The sequence below is a fragment of the Macaca fascicularis genome, chromosome 3 (assembly GCF_037993035.2).
Source record: "Macaca fascicularis isolate 582-1 chromosome 3, T2T-MFA8v1.1".
Classification (NCBI taxonomy): Eukaryota; Metazoa; Chordata; class Mammalia; order Primates; family Cercopithecidae; genus Macaca; species Macaca fascicularis.
Window position 1 is genome coordinate 32,715,528 of NC_088377.1, and position 23,302 is coordinate 32,738,829.

General features: G+C 37.9%; 1 protein-coding gene and 1 long non-coding RNA gene across 4 annotated transcripts in view; one reads left to right on the plus strand and one right to left on the minus strand.

Moving 5' to 3' along the window:
- Positions 1 to 16,021, plus strand: part of SAMSN1 (SAM domain, SH3 domain and nuclear localization signals 1) — a 167,937-nt gene extending 151,916 nt beyond the window's left edge. For both annotated transcript variants that reach the window (XM_015446969.3, XM_005548935.4), the window contains 2 exons: positions 2,183 to 2,333; positions 15,143 to 16,021. In XM_015446969.3, coding sequence (XP_015302455.3) covers positions 2,183 to 2,333; positions 15,143 to 15,345 — 354 coding nt within the window. In that variant the 3' untranslated portion in view covers positions 15,346 to 16,021. The remainder of the gene's footprint in view (positions 1 to 2,182; positions 2,334 to 15,142) is intronic.
- Positions 1 to 23,302, minus strand: part of LOC135970031 (uncharacterized) — a 218,737-nt gene that overhangs the window by 94,565 nt on the left and 100,870 nt on the right. The window lies entirely within an intron of this gene.

Here is a 23,302-nt window from a genome sequence, read left to right on the forward strand (position 1 = left end):
TGGATCAGTATTTGTGTTACAAGACTTAGAAGCAAAGGAAAGCCTGTTTTCCTAGAAGAGCTCTTATTTCTCCTTTATGACATGTTTTTATGCAAGGACAAGTCTTGATCTAATATCCCTTGGACTATACCTTAATAGTATTTAGCAGTGACAATAGAGATGAACGTTGAGAAAATGCAATGAACAATGAAAAATATCTAGGAGAATAAAAGGCCCTAATAAAATGTCTAAATGAGAATGGTAAAGAGAATATAAGGAATAAAGTAAGTCTAAAAAAGTGAAAGGAAAAATGAAAAGAGAAATGTATTTTCTACAAAGCAGAGGTCAAAATCAAGTTGAGAGAAGATAACTGAATGTAATTATTTTTAAAATAATTTGAGGGAAACGGTGATCATCAAGCCCCATAATGATTGTGTTAAGGAAACTGTGTTGTCTGTATTTATAACCCAATTATTATTTTCTTGTTATATTACCAAATATCTTTTGAAATATCTACCTTGTTAAATGGTATGTACATATAATACATCTAGTATCAATCAATTTACAGTTTTGCAATCCATTTCTAAAATTAACTGAGAAGTACTTCGATAGTTTTCAAAATTCATCAAGACAATAGTCAATTACACTTTTCTTAATTGTTTTTTTATGAATTATCTAGTTATGTTCCTGTCTGTACACACAGTATCTAAGCCTTCTTATATTACTATTGGTGCACCTCAAATGGGATATTCCTATGAGAATGTACGGGTTAGCGCCTTGCCTCTGCCATCTTGTTTGTTCTGTGACCTGTGAGAAAACCAAAGTCTAAGAGACTGAAATGACTTCCCCAAGAACCCGCAGTTAAATGGTTATATGTCAGAACAGGAATTTGTGTTTCTTTATTCTAATTCAGTGCTAAGAATATACTTTTCTAAAGAAAGAATTGTCACTCTTCTTGCTTTTCTTCCCTTTTTTTTTTTTTTTGTTAAAAAGGGCTAGTCATAAGTTCTTCCTGATTACTTAAAACTTTTAGACTTCCTCTTATTCTATTTTAGTAATTAAAATAAGGATATTGAAATTAGATCAAGTAAAATGAGGGAGGAATCTGAGGAAGTTGAAAAAGCACTCAACTTCATTTAATATTTTTATTTTGTTCGAGAGGATAGAAGTTTCAAAATAGGCCGGTTGCGGTGGCTCACGCCTGTAATCCCAGCACTTTGGGAGGCCGAGGCGGGCGGATCACGAGGTCAGGAGATCAAGACCATCCTGGCTAACACGGTGAAACCCCATCTCTACTAAAAATACAAAAAATTAGCCGGGCGTGGTGGCGGCGCCTGTAGTGCCAGCTACTCGGAGGCTGAGGCAGGAGAATGGCGTGAACCCGGAGGCGGAGCTTGCAGTGAGCCGAGATCGCACCACTGCACTCCAGCCTGGGCGACAAAGGGAGACTCCGTCTCAAAAAAAAAAAAAAAAAAAAAAAAAAAAAAGAAGTTTCACAATAACATATAGACTTTGAAATCAGAAACCTATGAATTTTAAACTAATATATATTGATTCCAATGATGAACAAAATATACATGCTGAGAAAACAATTCTTGCCCCAACTACAGTGCTTCTATGCTTAGTAAAAGTTTTCAATTAAGTAGAAAGTCTTGAATTCCTTTGGTTTATATAATGCCTTTCAACCAAAATGCTACACCCACTTTTTTGTACAGAATTACATCTGTTTCAAACTCATTTTTTAACCTACCCCAAGAACATTTTGAGAGCAGATGCTTTTGCAATCATGAAAACAAGAAGAGATGTAGATTCTGAAATATAACTGTAGCATGCTACTCTGCTAGAGGCATTTTATTGACAGACTTAAAGCAATGCTAGTTCTGCCAATTCAGTTAGTTGAGAAGTGAAAAATTTCCAAATGGGATGCATGATCCAACTATTTAATTGATCCATGATTTGGAATTGTATAGCTTAAGGTAATTAATTCCTCTTCACATTTGGCCTTCCAAAAGGCGAGAATTACACAACACAACCATTGAAGAGCCCTGGCGTTCATATGTCAAAAACGAATACAAGTGAAGTTAAGCGAAAGTTGTATTGGCACCTTTGGTTCCTATATGCATCTCTATACTTTCTTTAAATCTAAAGAGAACTAGAAATAAAATATTTGAATCTAATTTGCATTATATTTTTTGTCCCACAGGAATATACCTCAACACTTTTGCTCAATGGTTATGAGACTCTAGAAGATTTAAAGGATATAAAAGAGAGTCACCTCATTGAATTAAATATTGAAAACCCAGACGACAGAAGAAGGTTACTATCAGCCGCTGAAAACTTCCTCGAAGAAGAAAGTAAGTGTGCACACCTACTCTTCTCCCCAGCTGATAATCACAGTTTAGTGTAAATAGTATAATCATGAGAAACAAAGCCTCCGTTTTATTTACTGAGATCATGAAAGCATGCTTTCCCATAAAATGAGTATTTCCATGTACGTTTGAAAACAATAACTATGGTCAAATATATAATTAGGAAAAGGAACTTATTTCCTTATTGGACTCAAGAAATGAAAGGACTTTTCTGGCTACCTCATTTCCATTCTGCAAAGGTATTAATTTACATGCAAGTGGATGTCTGCATTCCCAAAGACTGAGGGAGTTAGAGACAAGTATTTAGGAACAGCATAAGCCATTAGTGAGAAACGTCACACATGGCTTCTGTAAAACAGCGCAGAGCATGGCTTTAAGATAATGAGCCTTCATGCCACACAGGAAAATTCATTTCATTACCACATAGTCACATCTTGTACATGTTTATAGTACTCTTTCAAAATGTTCTAATAGCTTGCAAAAATATTCCGCATTCACTTTTATTGTATGAGATGATTCTCTGTATTTGTAAGTATTAACTGAAGATGAAATGATCATGGAGATTTACAGAACACTGTCTACACCAACCAGGCTTGTAACGATAGAATAGCTTTCATTTTTTATAATTATCCATCCAAATTGCCTTTCCTGCCAAATCTGGTCAGGTCCCCAAACACTGAGTTTAGGGTGCGCCAGACTCCGCAAGGAGTATTTTGTGAGCAACCAAATGGGGAAAGTCTAACTTTAAAGATGAAAAGGAACTTAGATGATCAAATCCAGCCTTCTCTATCAAAAAATACAACTACTAGAAATAATTATTAGTATTAATATTATTAGTTTTTGAGATGGTGTCTAAATCCGCTGTCCAGGTTGGAGTGCAGTGGCATGATCTCGGCTTATTACAACCTCCGCCTCCAGGGTTCAAGCGATTCTCATGCCTCAGCCTCCAAGTAGCTGAGATTATAGGCATGCCACCACACCCGGCTAATTTTTGTATTTTTAGTGGAGATGGGGTTTCACCATATTGGCCAGCCTGGTCTCGAACTTTTGACCTCAAGTGATCCTCCCACCTCGGCCTCCCAAAGTGCTGGCATTACAAGCATGAGCCACCACACCCAGTAGTAAAAATAATACTAGAAATTATTAACTACATTTTTTAAAACATGTGTGCTCTGAGCAAGTCTCTGGGCCAGGGTCTTTCCTGATTATTCTCTTGAGTACTTACCCCAGATCTTTGAGTTAGACAGTACCGCCCTCATTTTTATGATGAGAAATTGAGACAGTAAGTAACTTGTCTAAAAACACTCCCTTAGTGAAGTGTAGAGTTGGGATTCCAACCCAGTGTATGTGCTGCTATGTTATACTTTCTAACACTACAAGTAACAGCCCAGATGGAGAGTGAGGAGGGAGGAAAGCATTCTTTAGGGACCAGACCTCCTGATTGTCCTTTTGTGGGTTATTCCATACTGTCTCTCATAAGTCCCACAAAATTGAGGCAGAGCACATGTTTCCTATACACTGGCTTTTTATCTAGTGAAAAGTAGTTTACTTTTTAAGAAATTGTTTTTTACTTTATTCTTATCATCCTTTTCCAAGAGCTTTCACAGACATAACTAATTTGACATCAGCAGGACTGATTTTATCATCAGGCTTAGGTTATCACATGCTTTCTTTGAAGTGTGGGGCTGGGAGATGGAAAAGAGAGGGAGATGTGGTCACAGAGGCAGACAAAGTTCAAACTTCAGAAAGTAGCCAATTTAATCAATATTTCAAGTCAAGACAAAACTGATCAGTATAAACAGATATAGTAAGTTCTTTCAGGCAAAGGAGTCAGTTTCCTTCACATCTTGTCATTTTAAGACATGGATCCTCACTAAACAATGTTTGGCTTAGAAATAGATTCTATAGAGTTTTATTATGGACAATGTCCAGTGTCATCGCCAATATTCTCCAAGATGATTTGGCCATGAAGTACAGGGAGGAGAAGAGTATTTTTTGAACGGTTGTAAATAATTGCTTTTCTTCCATAATAGCACACATCTAGGTATTTTACTCAATTTACAGATGAGGAAAAAATTGGGAGATGAATTTCAAAGAAGTCAAACAGCTAGATGAGTGCAGAGATGGAGACTGAATCAAAGGGAGTCTGCTATAAACTCCTCCACATGTGCAAATTGGCCAATAGGAGAGCAATGAATATTTGAAAATTGAAGTTTTCTGCTACTTCACCAATTGTCTCTAGGGCTTTAGTTCAGTTTTCTATATCAGAAAGTGAAAGATGAGAGGCTACCATGGCTGCCTGTCAACAGGGTTTGTGGAGAGAAGGGGCTGGGAACCTGGGCAAGCAGCACTTAAATGACCAGCGTCCCCAGGGACCCATAGAGGGAAGATGGGTTCAGTGCCAAAGGCTTGCATCCCTTAATTTTTTCATTCCACCTCACTCATCACCTGTCTCCTTTCTATGCTAACAAAAGAACAATTATTCATAGACAGTAAAATTATTTATAGAGCTGTAATTAAAAAAAAAAAAAAGAAACACCTGACACAAAATTCTTCCGTTGCAAGATAAGAAGATGAAAATCCAGTAGCTAAGTGGCTTTTTCAAGCTCACAAATCCATAATTCAGTCTCTTACATCTATTAGAAACATGTTCTGCCCATATCCTGGTCTCTGAAAACAAAACATAGTGTCTCCAAAGCATTAAATGGTTTTTGATATTTGATATATATTTGATATAAAAAGGACATGTCCCAGAAGTTATTCCCCTGCATAAAACTTTAGAAAATGATACATGAAGGTCACTAGAAGTTGATTACTTAATGACAGCCCGTAAGGTACAAACATACACACAGCCAAATTCTGGGAGATGAAAAATGGAAAAAAAAATACAGATTCAACCAGTGCTTCTTGTCAACACACTACCCTGAGATTTTTCTTATTTTAATCTTACGGTTTAGAGTAGTATTAGAATATACATGTCAAAAAGATGCATATTGCATGTTAGGCTATTCTGACTGAAAGCTATTTATCTTATATGAAACTGCTTTGCTCAAGAAATAAAGAAGAATGACTTCCATTTGTTGATAAGATGGCGAGTCCTGATGATTTGGCACCATGCTGGCTGCATGCTTATTTTTATCTATTTTCTACTCTGTGAATCATATCTCCTACAACCATGCTAAAGATTAAACGCACAACCTTCCTGTACCTTGAATGATAAAGACCTTGAGTATATGGTTATATAAAACTGAGACAGTTAAAAACAAATGCATGTCACGTTGAAGGTTAAAAATAGTTTGCTTTTTTTTTTTTTTAAGAGTAGGGCATGTAAATTTTCTAAGATATTATGGATGCATTTTATTTTGATCAGTGAATGATGTCAGTTTGAGGAATCGCAATAAATTCCTAGTTTGGTGTTTCATTGTTTGTTAAATTGAGAACATAAAAGGATCTGCTTTGCTAATCATTCAATATAAAAGTTGAGCAAAATGGCCACATATCATGAGGATAAGAGCTAAAATTTTGAGATAATGTAGAAAAGACAACAAGTCCTATGTGAGACTTAAATATATCTAGAAGGACCAAGAAGATGGGGTACAAAACATGGGGGAAAAACAAAAAAACAAAAAAAACAAACAAACAAAAAACAGACTTCTAAGATTTAAAGCAAGCATTTTTCCTTTTCTCGTCTTAGCCCAAGATAGATAGCATTGTACCCACTTTGACCTTGAAAATGTAAACTGGATTATACTTTTTTTTTTGTATTATACTTTAAGTTCTGGGATACCTGTGCAGAACGTGGAAGTTTGTTACACAGGTATACACATGCCATGGTGGTTTGCTACACCCATCAACCCTTCATCTACATTAGGTATTCCTCCTAATGCTATCCCTGCTCTAGCCCCCCAGCCCCTGACAAGTCATGGTGTGTGATGTTTCCCTCCTTGTGTCCATATGTTCTCATTGTTCAACTCCCACTTATGAGTGAGAACATATGGTGTCTGATTTTCTGTTCCTGTGTTAGTTTGCTGAGAATGATGGTTTCCAGCTTCATCCATGTCCCTGCAAAGGACATGCACTCTTCCTTTTTAATGGCTGCATAGTATTCCATGGTGCATATGTGCCAGATTTTCTTTATCCAGTCTGTCATTGATGGGCATTTGGTTTTCTGTTCCTGTGTTAGTTTGCTGAGAATGATGGTTTCCAGCTTCATCCATGTCCCTGCAAAGGACATGAACTCTTCCTTTTTAATGGCTGCATAGTATTCCATGGTGCATATGTGCCAGATTTTCTTTATCCAGTCTGTCATTGATGGGCATTTGGGTTGATACCAAATATTTGCTATTGTGAACAGTGCTGCAATAAACATACATGTGCATGTGTCTTTATAGTAGAACAATTTATAATCCTTTGGGTATATACCCAGTAATGGGATTGCTGGGTCAAATGGTATTGCGGTGCTAGATCCCTGAGGAATCGCCACACTATCTTCCACAATGGTTGAAGTAATTTATATTCCCACTAAGAGTGTAAAAGCATTCCTATTTCTCCACATCCTCTCCAGCATTTGTTGTTTCCTGACTTTTTAATGATCACCATTCTAACGGGTGTGAGATGGTATCTAGGTCACTGTTTGGCGGGAAGTAAAGATGCTTCTCCAACAAGCTGATACAAGGGCTGGCATGTGGTGTTAGCACTGATCACAGGATTACCTCTGGAGGAGGATAACTACCCCTGGGATTCTGCTGTCCCAGCAAGACCAGCATAGATATTTGGAACTTGCTCCTGTGTTGCATTAGAACTGAGAGGAATTAGGTCATCGGTTCCCTCAACTGGGAATCTAGATAAGGTTATAAGGAGAAGAAAAACTGGGGTGAGATGCAGCTCTTGAAGGGACAAGAGAGCAGGATCTGTTTACTTTGTGCATATTTGGGTTTTTCTATTTGTCATCTGAATTTAAAAATGTTTCATTTACTTTGGGAGTAAATATTCCCAAATAAAAAAGAGAACAGAGAATGTGTGGGGGGTGTGTGTGTGTGTGTATGTGTGTGTGTGTGTGTTGTTCCATAAACACAATCTTCAAGGCCCCTTTGTCTTACTCTGAAGTGCCTCTTTAGAATAATAAGATGGTTTACTGTTGTTTATAGTAAACATCTTTTCTTTATTCTGCACTTGTTCCTCATTTTCCACATTTAGAAGCACTTCGATGTGTCTTAAAATTGTGTCTATGAGAATGTGTACTATTGTCCTTGGGGAAAATGGGTGATGGAAATACCTTGTTTGCTCTAGATTACAGGGATAATTAAATTTAAAATTGAAAAAAAATGTAACAGAATAAGCAAACTTTACGGAATCTATATACAATGCATTTGAGGTACCTGCAAACTCTGGTTGCAGTGCCAAATGAGGAGGAAGGGGAAAGGGTGGGTTGTGTGCCAGAACTTTGATACCAGCTGTGGTCACAGCAGCCCCTCATTGCTCAAGCATCCCCAGTTGTGCCTTCCTGCCTGCCTGCCTGCCTGCCCAAATCGATGCAGGGCAAATGGCGGGCCGCAGCCAGGAGCCTGGAACACGAGCTGTCAGCAGGGGAGATTTGTAGTTATGCCAAGCAGCAGTCCAGCAGTTGGCCTAACAGTGTGCCAGCATAGCCTGGTGCCCTAGCCCCTGACATGTGTACCTGGAGTTTCCAACCCACTTGCCATATGATTTGCATCTAGATTCAAGAAATATACAGCTTTGAAGAAAAGCTATGCTACCTGTCCACAGAAAGTAGAGAAAGCATGCAGGCATTTTACTTGTATGTATTTAATATCTACAGTCATAGTTGTTCGCCCTCATGCAATTTAATTTCTTCAGATTTCTTTTTAATTTTACCTCTAAACTTTCATTTGTGATGGATGCCATATTCTATATCACACAAAAAAACTATAAAATGAAGCCTAAGGATTCTCACTTTTCTACCAGAAAATTTCCAATGAAAAGTGTTCACAGATTTTTCACTTTAGTCACATAAGTACCTCTCTAATGCCTGTATGTAAAGAGCACTCCTATACCTGTGTTTATATTGCATTGTGATTGTATACTACACATAGCATTGTAATGATTACCCTGGCCAAACAAGACCGAATCTTCTATTACCATGTGCTTTCCCCAAGCCCCTAGTCCTGTGATTTGCATTAGTGGATGGTTAACAAATGCACGTAAAATGGGTAAATGATGAATGAGGAGGTCAAAAGATCCCCAAATAGTTAAGTCAGTCTTCTATTATTATAAAGATAAAGTTGCCTGCAATCCCACCTCACACATACAGGTATTTGTAATAAGCAGATCGGTATTCGGGTATGTTGTCAAGATTTAGTTTATGAATATGCTAACCATGCATGTGTGCATGCGTGTGTGCAAGAGTGTAAATAAGTACATTTTTGGAAGGTAATAACGTAAAACACAATCAAAGTTTAAAATATGCACACTTTCATATCCAGAAATTCCAGTTCTAAGTATTTGTTCTACTAAAGTCAAGATACAAACGCATAAAAATACTAGCTAAAAATCTAGTAGTTTGGGGTAAAAACTAAAAACAATAGGGACTTCCATCAATAATTAACCTGTTAAATAAATTAAGATATACCCAAACAATAGAGTAGTTTTGAAGGTGTTATGTTAGGAAAATGATACAGCATGCTGTTTACTGATACTAAAGTTTTTCAAAAACATGTTAAATGTGAAAGCAAATTGTAAACCAATAATATGCAGAGTAATCCTATTTTTGTCAAAAATGATAATTTTAGACATAATGAAATTAGATTAGTTTTTTACCATATCTATATAGGGAAGGCAAAATTTTATCTCTACCCTCTTAGACTTTTTACAACAGCTGAAAATTAAATTGACATAAGACAGACCAACAGAAGAAAAATCACACAAATTTATTTAACACAAATTTCATGTGGCAAGGGAGCTGTCATAGGAAATGAAGACCCAAAGATGCAGTTAGAGTTGAACACTTGTATACTGAAGTAGAAAAAGAGTAACAAGTTGTGAAAATGTGGCAAGTCACAGAAGCTTGAAATAGGCTAGCTAATTGGGTGGAGTGGTAGAAAGATAAGGGCTTGTCTAACATTGCTTGTTTGTACAGATTTCCCTCTGCCTCAACTTCCTGTCCCCAAGGATAGGAATGATACTTTCCTTCTGGTAGAGGGAAAGTGGCTTTCACATGGAAATGTCATCTGCCTTTAAGTAGCAGAAGGAAAGTCAGACTGGGCATGGTGGCTCACGCCTGTAATCCCAGAACTCTGGGAGGCTGAGGCAGGAGGATTGCTTGAGCCCAAGAGTTCAAGACCAGTCTGGGCAACCTAGCCAGACGCTATTTCTCTCTCTCTTAAAAAAATAAAAAAAAAGGAAAGTCAGAGTGATATTCTTGCACCTGCTCTCTTCAAGTGTCTTCAACTCAAAATAGTCAATATGCCAGAGCAGCGTATTTTGGGGTAATATGTTCTTAACTCCTTCATCAAGTAAATGGGTTTAATTAACCTGTAAGAAATATGAACTTGACTTTCCAAGGCCCCTAATTAAATAATGTGTGACAGTTTTAAATGTTATTTGGTCATTACCAAAATAGTCAGTACAATATGACAACTTTAACTGAGGAGGATAAATATTTCCTGGGACCAAAGCCCTCCGTAGGGTGTGTGGTTGGGGAGAGGAGCAGTCTAAAGAGATTGCCCAGGTAGGTGCTGAGTTACGGTGATCTTGAGTGAGCATGCCTCTGCCCCTGCTGAAGTACCTAGCACAGTGGAAGTGGAGACTGCCCTGGCTGAGAGCGAAAAGATCTATTTCCAGGTACACATCTCGTTAGAAGCTAGGCTCCAAAAAGAGATAGGCAAGAGCAGGGGAAGTCATTTCAACTCCATATCCTCTCATGGCCTCAGGGGAACAGAAGCAATGGATTGTTTTCCTATGAATGGAATCCTATTTTTCATTTGTTGTTCTGTTTCCAAAAGGTGGGTTAGTATTCAAGTGAAATGAACACCAGATAGTCACTGTTATTAGGAGAATTAAAGTGTTCAGGTAACTTAAGAATGTGCTTTAGATGAAATGAAAAATAACTGAGAGACATGCCGTGTTGTCCACTAAATTTTCCTCCATGGATAATGTGGACAAATAAATATAGCCATAGTTACCTGAACAGTAGCTGGGTTTTCCTTTGAGTGACTCCAGTGAGGTTAAAACATGAGGTTGAGGTTTTCAGTCATCCTGGGATGTGTGTCACTGGGTTTTCCCTCTTTGGAGATGGCCCCAGGAAAGAGAAAAACAGGAGGATGACTGATGGAGCTTAGAGGTATTCTCATTTGAATTTTAACAAAATTCCTGTTTTGCTCTTCTTTAGTTCTAATTTTCTTTAATTCATCTAAATATCATTGTGTTTATTAAAAAATTATTTATTGAGAAATTCCTTTAGCCAGGAATTTTCCTATGCCCTCAAGATGGCATAATTTTATAGTACTTGGCTCAAAGAAAGAGAGGCTTCAAAACTAAGGCAAGCAAAATGGTAAAGACAAAGTCTGGATGATTTGGGCAAAGAAATCTGGGAGTCAAGCAAAATTTAGTTTTCATAAAAGTTGAATCTTTAACTTTTTAATATGTAAAGGTGGGGCAGATTTCTCTTCTTAGAATAGGATTTTTTCCCAGAATAAGGATCCAGTTTTATTTCCTTAAAACTATCTTCACTTTTAGTATAATTGAGATTGCCTTTCTTAATTAATTAAATGTCACAACTCCAATATAATTATTTTGTGAATAATTATATTAGCTGTCTTCTGTTTTCATCACCAGGCCACCCTTTCTTTTTTCAACATTGATACCTATCTTAAAATGTTTTTTCATGGGCTTTTTACAATTCTGTAACAATTTTGGTAGGAAATAAATTATTTTAATATGCAGATTAGCTCTCCATGATAAAATATTTCCTAAATAATGTTTTAATATTATCTTTTTATTTTTATTACATAGAGTACAGAATTATACAGCTTTCTGGAGTTCCTATTATGCCTGCTGTCAACTGGCAGCAATAAGAAAGACCCTTTTTCAAATTATTTAATAATGCTTCAGTGTATTGTAATTTAGATATGTTTGGCCTTTAAGATATTTACAAACCATTTGGGAGCTTTATTGAAAAATTATACCATTTTAATTCTTTCATTAAAAAGCAATGTGGATGACCTTAGAAATAGAGGGGAAATTAACAAATTTGAACACTTTTGTTTGTAAATTGTATGCATATGTGTATGTTTTTATATAATTTTAATAATAGAATACATGAATTATGTATACTTTTTTAAACCTAGCATATTATCCGAAACAGTTTAGTATAAAAAGATGCACTGAAACATCTTATGGGAAGTCCGTAATTTCGTAGGCAAACCTGTTTCTTATTCCAATGTGTTACTTGCCTGGTTAGCCCAGATGATTGAACCATGGGACAAAACTGATGAAGGTTATGGTTTCAATTTCTGGGTAGACCAGTTAGCTTTACTCTGTTTCATGGCCACATGAAGGGACTAAATGACTTAGAAAGAAAATGTGGATGCATTAGTATGAGCTCATCTCCTCTGCAGGAAAAACACACCCATAGCACAAGACCTAGGTTTCTGCCAATCCCTGTCATTAGTGTCAGGATGAAAAGAAACAAGAAGAGGAAAATCTCGATCCTCCAAATACAAAAGTGAATGCAATATAGCTTTCATCTCCGTAATATAACATAATGACCTGCCTTTTTATAGTTACAGTTGAGGGGTTCCAGCTGATCACCTGCCTGAAATTATTGCAAGCCTGGTGGGAAGCATCTGAGGAGGCACAGTCATGTTTTCATTTCACTAGGAAATCATTTAGCAAATTACTGCTGTTCTGTAAATTACTGTGCTGCATAACTTTCATACTGAGAAACTATTTTCTTTTTCCATAAAAATTGCAGATGAAAGGTTTCTACAATAAATGACCTGTGTTTAAAATAAAATCATTCCTAGAATTTAGAGAATGTGATATAGCATTTCTCGTGTGGAAATAAAAACAAATACATTCTTATTACTAATATTACACAATGACATATTCTCTGGTAAAGACAGTTTTTAATTTATTTACTTTGTTCCCCATTGAGGTGAATGCACAGAGGCTTCTGGGGGTGAAATAACAAGCTAAATACTTTTTTTAAAAAAAGGAGAAGGACTAATTTTGGAAATTATAGTTCTTAAAGACTCTGTTTCGTATCCTGAAGAGAGTCCCACAATTGGTAATCAGCCTAAATAGAACAGAGTATTGGGAACAAACAGTTTTTATTATGCCAAGTCTTGTTTAGGATATCAATGTGAAGGGAAGTAGATCAGTTCTTTTAATTTTGCATTGAGGTAATATTGGCCCAAACATAATCTGGGGAAATGTGGCCTTATCCCCACAATCATTATGACTAAGAGGTTCACACTCCAAATAGGATGATCACTGCTGATGTGGCAGAATGCATACAAAACGACTCATTCCTCTGGCCTTTTCTAGAAACACTTGGATAATGGAACACAGAGCTGGCTCATTTCATTTCGGTGGCAATAAGATAGAAAAGCAGAGGCAGGATAGAAAGCAATTCTTCAGAGAATGAGGTCCCATTTTCGTGCTGCCTTTTCATAAAAAAAGGGCTTAGAAAGAAGAATGAATGACTGATACTCAGAAAGACTAGTGAATCATAAGTAAACCTTCCCAAACTTAGACATTGTTATGAATAATGAACACAAAATGCTTCCATGGTAGCTAAAATTTAAAAATAACAATCACGATAGGTGCATATTAAAATTGTCATCTTATACCTAGAACCTAATATCACTAGACAAATACCTGATATTTGAATCTATAGTTAAATGAAGTTGTAGGGCAAAAGATTCAGAAGAATGGCATGAATATGGTTTCACTGTTGCAAATACAAGCCCTAAGGAAAAGGTTAGAAGAACTTTTATGACTCATTCTGAAGATGAGTAGACTAAGCAGCAATTTTTATGATTTTCTTCCAGCCTTTCTCAACTAGTCTTCTTCTTCGAAACTACAGAACTTAGAACATATATTTTTTTTTTTTTTTTGAGACAGAGTCTCGCTCTGTCGCCCAGGCTGGAGTGCAGTGGCGCGATCTCGGCTCACTGCAAGCTCCGCCTCCCGGGTTCACGCCATTCTCCTGCCTCAGCCTCCCGAGTAGCTGGGACTACAGGCGCCCACAACCGCGCCCGGCTAATTTTTTGTATTTTTAGTAGAGACGGGGTTTCACCGTGGTCTCGATCTCCTGACCTTGTGATCCGCCCGCCTCGGCCTCCCAAACTTAGAACATATTTTAACTAATACTTTTCAATTTCTCCCATGGATGGTGCATAACTAGTACCATTCTATAAATATTAAAGAGAAGTTAATTCATTAATACAAGAGTAACTTACAGCACAATTCTCATTTGTAATGGAAGTTGATGGCAATCGGACACACAGTGGATCGCAAACTAATGTTAGCAAAACATATGGAAACTAGAAAATGCATTTTAAAGCAAGGTATATACATATATATATATATAATACATAAGATAAAGAGTAGATTTCCTAGATATAAATTAATTAGCATTATAATAGCCTATTGAAGAAAATTGTACATTTTCCTTCTTTGAAGGATTTCGAGGTTTGGATTTACTTTATTCTCACTGGAATGGGATGAAGTGCAAAGCCTCTGTAGGCAGAGTTCTTTTCCCAACCTTAAATGTGTGTTTGGTTCTTTCAACAAGGAGCTATTCAAATACCTACTGTGGTGAAGCCCCAATGTTAGAAGGGGAAAGAGGAAGATACGGTCCTGCAGTTAAGAGGCAGTACCTGAGACCTATTTCTTCTCTGAGGAGCTCAGCTTCACATGGACAGAGAGAAAGTTGACGCTAAAGGAATCGAGAAGAGTAACATTTGAACCTCAGGCTGCTTAGGGGTTCTTCCAAAATATATTTTGTTATATCCTTAATATTCATCTTTTTCTAAAAGATAATGCCTGTTGAATATAGAACACTGCTTTAAGAATGCAGAATTATCAATCTGAAAATAAATGATTATTATTCAGGACTACAGACAAAGATATGGAAGACTAAATATTCATAAGGTAGATTCAGTGGAAATTTTGGTGTGTTACTTTCTAAAAGCAACCTGGTTTCTTATATCTATTTTGTGATACATGCAAACATAGGAAAACCCTGGATATTTAAAATTTTATTAGTTAACGTCCAAATAATTGAAGTCCTACTGTACATTCTTACCCATAGTGATAATTTATTAATTAATCCAGATTATCATTAATCTAAAATTGTTCACAAAGATCACTATTGACTTGGATTGTGCATTTAAACTATAAGTGCCTTTTTGTAATGATACTTTAAGGAGTATTTGGACAAGACATCAGTCACACTGTGGATACAATCTGCTTTCTCTGGCGGCTTATTATTAATGTAAAATGAGAGTCCATATTGATCTTTGCTTATGCAGGAAATGCACATGAATTCCATGAAACTGCAAGTGAAGAGTGAGGGGCAAATTTTGGCTTCTAATAAAACAGTAGCTTGCATATTTGAGTACAAACCTCTCTTTTGAAATAAACAAAGATATCTTTTACTTGCAGAACTTTCCATTGTAATGAAGTCATGGCTAGAACAGTTAAAATAGGATAATACTTGAAAGTGAATGAGTACATGAATAAGATTTTGTGTTGCTTTACCTAACTCCTGCCCTCTTTTCCATTTACAGTTATTCAAGAGCAAGAAAATGAACCTGTGCCCCTATCCTTGAGCTCAGACATCTCCTTAAATAAGTCACAGTTAGATGACTGCCCAAGGGACTCTGGTTGTTATATCTCATCAGGAAATTCAGATAATGGCAAAGAGGATCTGGAGTCTGAAAATTTGTCTGACATGGTACAAAAGATTACTATCGCAGAGCCGAGTGACTGAACACACACTCTCAACTATATATCTACAGATGCATTCCGTTTTAACTCTTCTTGAGCTAAAACATCAAATAAGAGAGGAAGATAAATATTTGTAAATAAAACCTAGGATTTAAATGTTTTAATCTGAATAATTGTACATAAAATTTTGTATCACTAACATTCCAAATTATTGTCAATAAAATACATATTTATTATTTTAAATGCTATGTGTTAATATTTCACTTGCCTGTATTAGAAAGGCATAATGTAAGACTTTGGTACGTGTGACATATGCTTCATTTGACTTTCTTTTACAAGTACAATATCTGCAAAAAACAAAGTAATCTTTTTTCCTACCTGCCAGTTTTGAATTTGTATATGTTATTAAACAAATAGTAATAGAGGATTCATTGTTGAAACAAGTTGTCCAAGCAATGCCATATTCATTTTTACACTTATTGGGAAAGTGTGAGTTAATATTGGACACATTTTATCCTGATCCACAGTGGAGTTTCAGTAATTATATTTTGTTGACTTCATTTTGTTTTCTAGTATAAAAGTATAGATAATGTGTTGTCACTTCTGATTTAGTGAAACCAATTGTAATAATTGTACAGATGTTTTGTCTTTAAGTGTAAATATTTTAAAATTTGACATAACCTAATGTTAATAATAAAAAGAACTATTTGCATATTGCATTTTCCAGAGTAGTGTTACTTGGGGGTTTTAATATTGGACTTTAGAGAAAATATCTCCTCCCAGACACTCCTTACTTTTTGTAATATAAGTGCATCCCATAGCAATAATCTCAACCTCCTCAACTTCATCTGTCCCCTGAACGCCAGTGATGTTTATCTGACTCACTTGATACCCCCAGGAAACTTCAATTCCACATAACCAAACCATCGATTTTCTCTACAAATTTGTTTCTGCTTTTTTATTGCCAACTCCTCTTCACTGCTACTAACACCCAGCCAGTCATCAAAGCAGAAAATCATTTCTTGCTTCATCTCACATATGTCCTCCTCATACAAATTCAATAAGTAATCAAGCCCTATGGATCCTACCTCTAAAAATGCTTTCATATTCATGGCGTTCTATCCATTTCCATGGTTGTTGTCTTGCTTTGGATCCTCATGATCTCATGCACGGAATATGGCAGTAACTTTCCAACCGACCCCCTACCTTCTCATCCATCCTCCACACAGCCTCCGGATAAATCTTTCTAACCCATGAATCAAATCAGGTACTCTTCTGCTTGAAAGTTTTGGATGGCTTCTCATTGTCTTTAGTATAATATCCAAACTTTCTTCCAGGCTGCATAAGGTATTCCCCAATTGCTTTGTACCTACAGTATGAATTGTAACTACCCCCTCACCACCACTACCACACACACACACCTCTCAATCTACACTCCAGTCATAACAATCGACTTGCAATTTTCTTCCCTTTGTGACTTTTCATATTTATTTGCCTGGAGTGTCTTCTGCTATTTTCCACATTAGGAAGTCTCCCTCTTTTCTCCATCCTGAAGGTCACTTACTCTGTGAAGCCTTCCACGATTCCCTTTCGTGCCCTCTTCTTTGTGTTTCCATTCCACTTGTCAATTGTGGGTCATAGCACTTGTCATATTATGCTTTATATATTTGTATGACAATTGCCCTTCTGTAAGACTGTGACCTCCGTGTGACAGAGATTATTTTGTTTAGCCTTTTTAATCACCGGTGCCTAACATAATACCTGGCACACAGTGGGCACTGAGGAAATATTTGCTAGAAGGCATTGAATATGATGATTATTCCCATATAACAGATTCCATCTTCCTATTTAAATTGATCCATTCGAACTTTAGGTAAGTACCTTCCAATGTGACCTATTTTTTTTTTTTAACAAATAAAACATAATACCTTAGGAAAAAACAGGAAACACACAGTGTTATTTCAAATGCTGGAGGATATTACACTGTTAATGTCTGGCATATTTTCCCAGACCCCTGAGATTTAACTGCATGTGCAGTGCCCAGGTGAGGCTAATGCGCCTATCTGCCTCTATTCTTCCCGCTTCACAGCATGAAATGGGGTTTCAGTTTCAGTTTTCCGAGGTGCTGCCTCCGTTCTGACCCCACTCTTGCTATGGCTACCACTCCAAATCGATTATTCTGGGCGTCTTTAAACACAGAAGTCACTAATCATGATTTTAAAACTTTAATCAACCTGCTGCCTCAGGGAGATCAAGACAGGATAGCTTCTTCATGGAGATGCCAGGAAACTGTAAGTTGGGGAGCAACTAACAAACTACTTGACTTTAAAACAGTGGCAATCGCCCATGACGCATACTCAGCCACGACTTCAATCACTTAAAAATGAAGGTCTGGTACCCAGTCAAGGATGTAGGGAAATGCTTTTGAGAGGAAGTGCTGCAGAGGCCTTGAGGAGATTGAAGCAGAGGAAGAGAGATTGGATTCCTTAAAAGAGGAGACACCATGAGGCTCAGGTGGTCAGGAGGAAGACCTCATCACCGAGTTCTGCACTGAAAAGGACACAAGAATGGCAGACGTATACTCCACATTAAGGGAGCGCTGCTGTCCTCACCTTACCCACAGCTCCTTACAATCCCCTGCAGCTCTAGCCTCAGCTCCCTCAACGTGGGGGAGTGAACATCAACAGAAGGAAGACAGGTTTTCTCTTGGCCATGCAAAGCTGAACAAAGAGGAGCGGAAAGATAAGAAACAGCTCACCCAAGTTTGGGAGGTAGTGGAGGAACTTGGACCTTCTGCTGCTTTTGGCTGAGTGAGAGACATGAGCCCAAGCCTTTTAAGATGGCTAAAGGATTAACATTATAATAATTACAGGATCATGACACTGGCTTTGTGTTTCTAGGTTGAACCCTGACGGCATTCCCAGTCTCATTTGTTTATTTATTCACTCAGTAATATTTAAACTTGGAACGTGTATGCTGTCCAAGAAGATGCCAACAAAGGTCTTTTTAACGATACAACTGGGTGAAAATCATACCATAGCTTCTCTCATTGGAACCCACTGAGTCTTTCATGTATACACAGATCGGAATATACTGTTACTCTGATCCCAGAGATTCCGTATCTTTGCAAATTCAAGTATGTTGTGACAATATGCATGGTTAGAGGAATTTTATTCCAGATAAATAAATAAAATCCTCATAAGAATTTTTTGATGAATACAAAAATTAGATCATTTAAATTCTGAGTTCTCCTTGTTGTAATGTAAACATGAATATATCTACACTCTGAAGTATTTTATTATAATCTTTTCTCTTTTAATCAATTAAATTGCCAAGCAAGTTAGTTCAGAAATAGAATAACTTTTAAAATTTCAAAATGATAGGCAGCTAAAGATTATCAGGATTTCAGAAAACGTACAATTTACTGAGGTTACAGTCAAGTGCCTTGCAACTTCCTGAGTGAGGCTAAATTGATGACATTTCATGTTGAGAAACTTCCGTTACAAGCAGAAGTTCTGAGAAAAATAATATGAAGAAATTTTAGATACTCCATCACCTCACACACGCACGCACTTCCATCCTCCCCACAACCATCAAAGAAACTTGAATAACTAATTTGCATACAGACTTCAAGTACTCTTTCATAAAGTGAGAAGTCACGCTACAATCATGTAAAGGTTGAGAGCAAAATGAAAGGGACTAAATGTAGGTAAAAGAACAGCAGCTTCTAAACTTGACCAGGTTTCTTGGCTATGGAAATGAGATAAAAGCAACACTCCTTTTACGTGGCCTCCTACTTAACTGCCGAATTCCTCTGATCACACCCAATGTTCACCTAAACATAGAGACTGGAGGAGATCATGGAGTTGAAGCATCTGGTTTGAAAATTGTGTGACTCTGGGCGGGTCATTTATCCTCTAAGCTTAGTCCTTTTTTCTTAAATCTACAAAATGTTGTCAATTAAATGAGATAATGTGTGTAAAGCACACAGCACAATGCATGTAGTATGTGCATAAAAACAGCTACTGCTATTATTTCCACAACGTCATTTTTATTCATTGATGTCTGGACATTCAGTGGAAGCAGTGCACAGGCTGCCACGATGTAGGCATGGACTTGCAGGCATTTGAAGTTCTTAAGACGCAAATTGTCTCAGAGCTATGACCACTGTGTTTGTCAGAAGCAATGAGAGAGAGTCAGCTGGCTTAAGAGAACTTCTCAGATGAATGACCATTTCTTCATGAAAGAATATTTCTTTGTTTACTCCTAACCAGCTTAGGAAGAGGCTGCGCTATATTTAGCTTTCATTCCTCACATCTAGCATGTGATAGGAGTACTCATCTGTTTTTTTGTTTGTTTGTTTTTGTTTTTGTTTTTGAGACGGAGTCTCACTCTGTCACCCAGGCTGGAGTGCAGCAGCAGGATCTTGGCTCACTGCAACCTCCACCTCCTGGGCTCAAGCGATTCTCCCACCTCAGCCTCCCGAGTAGCTGGATTACGGGTGTGCACCACGGTGCCTGGCTAACTTTTTTGTATTTTAGTAGAGACCGGGTTTCACCATGTTGCCCAGGGTGATTTTGAACTCCTGAGTTCATGGAATCCACCTGCCTGGGCCTCCCAAAGTGCTGGGATCACAGGCGTGAGCCACTGTGCCCCGCTGGAGTACTCATTTGTGAAGAATGAAGGATTTATAAATAAATGCCTAATGAATAAGTGAAAAAATAAAAGTTTTGGGGTTATTACTGCTATTAGTGCACCTTGGACCCTGGTCTCCGACAAATTATGGAGTCATAACTCATTGTGCTATAGGCAGCAGAGAAGCCCTTAGGAAGGCAGCTTAAATGTAGATATTTACCTATTTATAAAGCTTAAGAGCATTTAGGCAAATAATCTGCCATGGGAAATCGAAGGGCAGAAAGAGGCTGAGAGGCTTCCAGGAACATATATGGCCTTTGAACAACTCTCCCTTCCCTATCTTCATCATGCAAACCTCTCACATTTGAATTACCAACAGTTAGAGTATCAGAAGGTCTGTGTGACGTCCATTATAAGTTAAGAAACCATGCGGGAAGAATGTAAAAAAATGACATTAGTATATTCCGTGGTTTCTTTTGACCTTCTGGGGTCCCTGATGGGCCTGAGTGCAAAGCAGCATTTCCTCATAGGGCAGGAGTAGAATCCTGATGTGTAAGGCTAACAGGATCATTTCCTTTCTGAGTTCTTGGGCACTAGGCCAAGTGAATGGGCAGGAATCATTCCAGTTGCCGAGTAAAATGGGGTGAAAAGCACTTCTGGCACACTGTGTCCATATAAATTATACTTGTTTGCAATTCATCAACTCCTTCTCTCCTTTATATCCATATGTAATGTAAATGATCATCTTTCTCTGAAGCTCCATAATGATGCAAAGCTCAAAAATGTGATAGAATCAGCTAAAAGAGAGCAGATGGAAGTTTATCCCCCAATATGCATATTCATAAAAAAATAGAGAACTCAACAAAAGGAGATACATAAGTACTTTTACCCGGGGGCTGCACGGACTTCTGTATGACAGTAAGTTGGTTTTCTGCAACTGTTAATTCTGGAAACCTTTACTCATTCGTTTCTGCAGCAGTCATTGAAAATGCTCTGGGGAAAAAAAATCTGTCTCTGTAGGAAACAAATACATTTCCCTTTGGATTTTTATCGCACCTTAGAATCCGTGATTCAGGAAGTAATGGTTAAATATTTTACTAGAAAAAATATAATTAGACGGCAAACAATGTAAAAAAGTGAAATCTTAAGTGCTCCTTTAGCAATACAAACTACAGGCATTTGAAAGCACACTGTTACACTGAAACAGTGACATAGGGAGAACAACGAACTGTCTGGATCACATTTGTGTATTTAAAAAAAATACCTGATTACTCAGAGGCTAAGGTGGTTCATGCCAGTATACTGAAGATACGGCAATGCTGCTAGAAATTTTGTTTAGACAAAGAAAAGAAAAGATAGGAAATGGTTTAAAAAAAAAAAAAAAAGGAACTATACGGCCAGGCATGGTGGCTCATTCCTGTAATCCCAGCACTTCGGGAGGCCAAGGCCTCAGATCACCTGAGCTCAAGAGTTCGAGACCAGCCTGGCCAACATGGTGAAACCCCGTCTCTACTAAAAATACAAAAATTAGCCGGGTGTGGTGGCAAGCACCTGTATTCCCAACTACTTGGGAGGCTGAGGCAGGAGAATTGTTTGAACCTGGGAAGAGGAGGCTGCAGTGAGCCGAGATTGTGCCACTGCACTCTAGCCTAGGTGACACAGCGAGACTCTGTCTCAAAACACACACACACACACACACACACACACACACACACACACACACACAAACTATATAAAATCATTAGAAGGGTGGTTGTGAGTTTTGGTAGCACACAATGAAAGCAGCAGCATTCAGACCAAAATGAGATGTTTCTGACTCTCCTCTCCAATGTACTCTCTACCTGTGAAGCCTAGATATTCACTCAGAGATATTCATCTGTATAACGTGAATATCTTCTAGTTCTGTGCCCTCAGGTTCCTGTTGGGCTCAGTGAGCAGAAAGTCCCCTCATTCCCTGAGGAGTGAGGTCAGGGTATTTGTTCTCCCTATGAGGTCACCTTGTGCTGGTGTTTCCCTTAATCAAAGGTCTTTAGTCCTTTCAAGGTGACCTTTTACAGGATTCTCCCTCCTTGAGATTCTAGTAATTGCTCTTTCTCCTCATCTCTTAGGGTCTAGATTGAGTAACAGCTCTGTAGTTCTTAGCTCCCACTCCCAGCGTAGCCCTTATTGGTTCCCCTGCCTTCTACTTTGCCCACACCTTTGTAGTTAGTCCCTTTTTAAATAAGTCTTCCTGGTATTTCCTAATTTGATTGTGTTTCCTGCTGGTAGCTGGACTAGTACAGTGATCCACCATCCCTCATGACCTCATGACTTCTTTTTTTTTTTTTAAGACGGAGTCTCGCTCTTTTGCCCAGCCTCCCGGGTTCAAGAGATTCTCCTGTCTCAGACTCCTGAGTAACTGGGATTACAGGTGTGCAACACCACGCCTGGCCAACTTTTATATATATATATTTTTTTTTAAGTAGAGACAGGGTTTCACCATGTTGGTCAGGCTGGTCTTGAACTCCTGACCTCGTGATCCACCTGCCTTGGCCTCCCAAAGTGCTGGGATTACAGGCATGAGCCACCACACCCAGCCATGACTTCTAATTACTTAGGCCATGTTCTTGAATGCAGTGAGCTCTGTGACTCCAGTATAACTACACATACATGGTCTCAGGTCATTTTTTTCTATTTCACTACCTGCCACCAGCCTTGCTGGCAATCAAGTTGCTTCAGGAGAAGAAAGAAAAAAAGAAAAGAAAAGAAAAGAAAAGAAGGGAGGAGAGCAGAGGGGAGAGGAGAGGAGAGGGGAAGGGAGGGGTGGGGTGGGGAGGGGAGCGGAGAGGAGGGGAGGGGAGAGGTGAGGAGAGGAGAGGAGCAGAGCGGAGAGGAGAGGAGAGGAGAGGAGAGGAGAGGAGAAAGAAAAGAGAAAAGGGCAAAGAATTTCCACTAACTCCATCAAAATTCATGTCTTGTACCCTTTCAATTCTTAATCCACCTGTTTCATGGGGCCCAGACATATACTTCTCCTTTTTCCCAGAAGCTAAGAATTTCTGGAATTGGAGTGACTGGCAGCATATAAATGGAGGTTTTCACGTTGCAGTTCAGGCCAACCTAACTGCAATTAACACTTCTTTTCTCCTTTACTAATAACAAAATCCACTGCCCACTTTACTATGAAACACAGGGTCATTTCTATTGGGACAATGTACCACTGAACAATATTAATATCCATCCAGCAACCATATGATAAAGCAGACTGAAGGAAGTGCATATCTTAGTCTGCATGCTACCTAATTAGAAATATCTGACATTAATAGCATTTTGGGGGATGTGTATAAATATGATAGCACATAGATACTAAAATTATATTAGCAATTTTT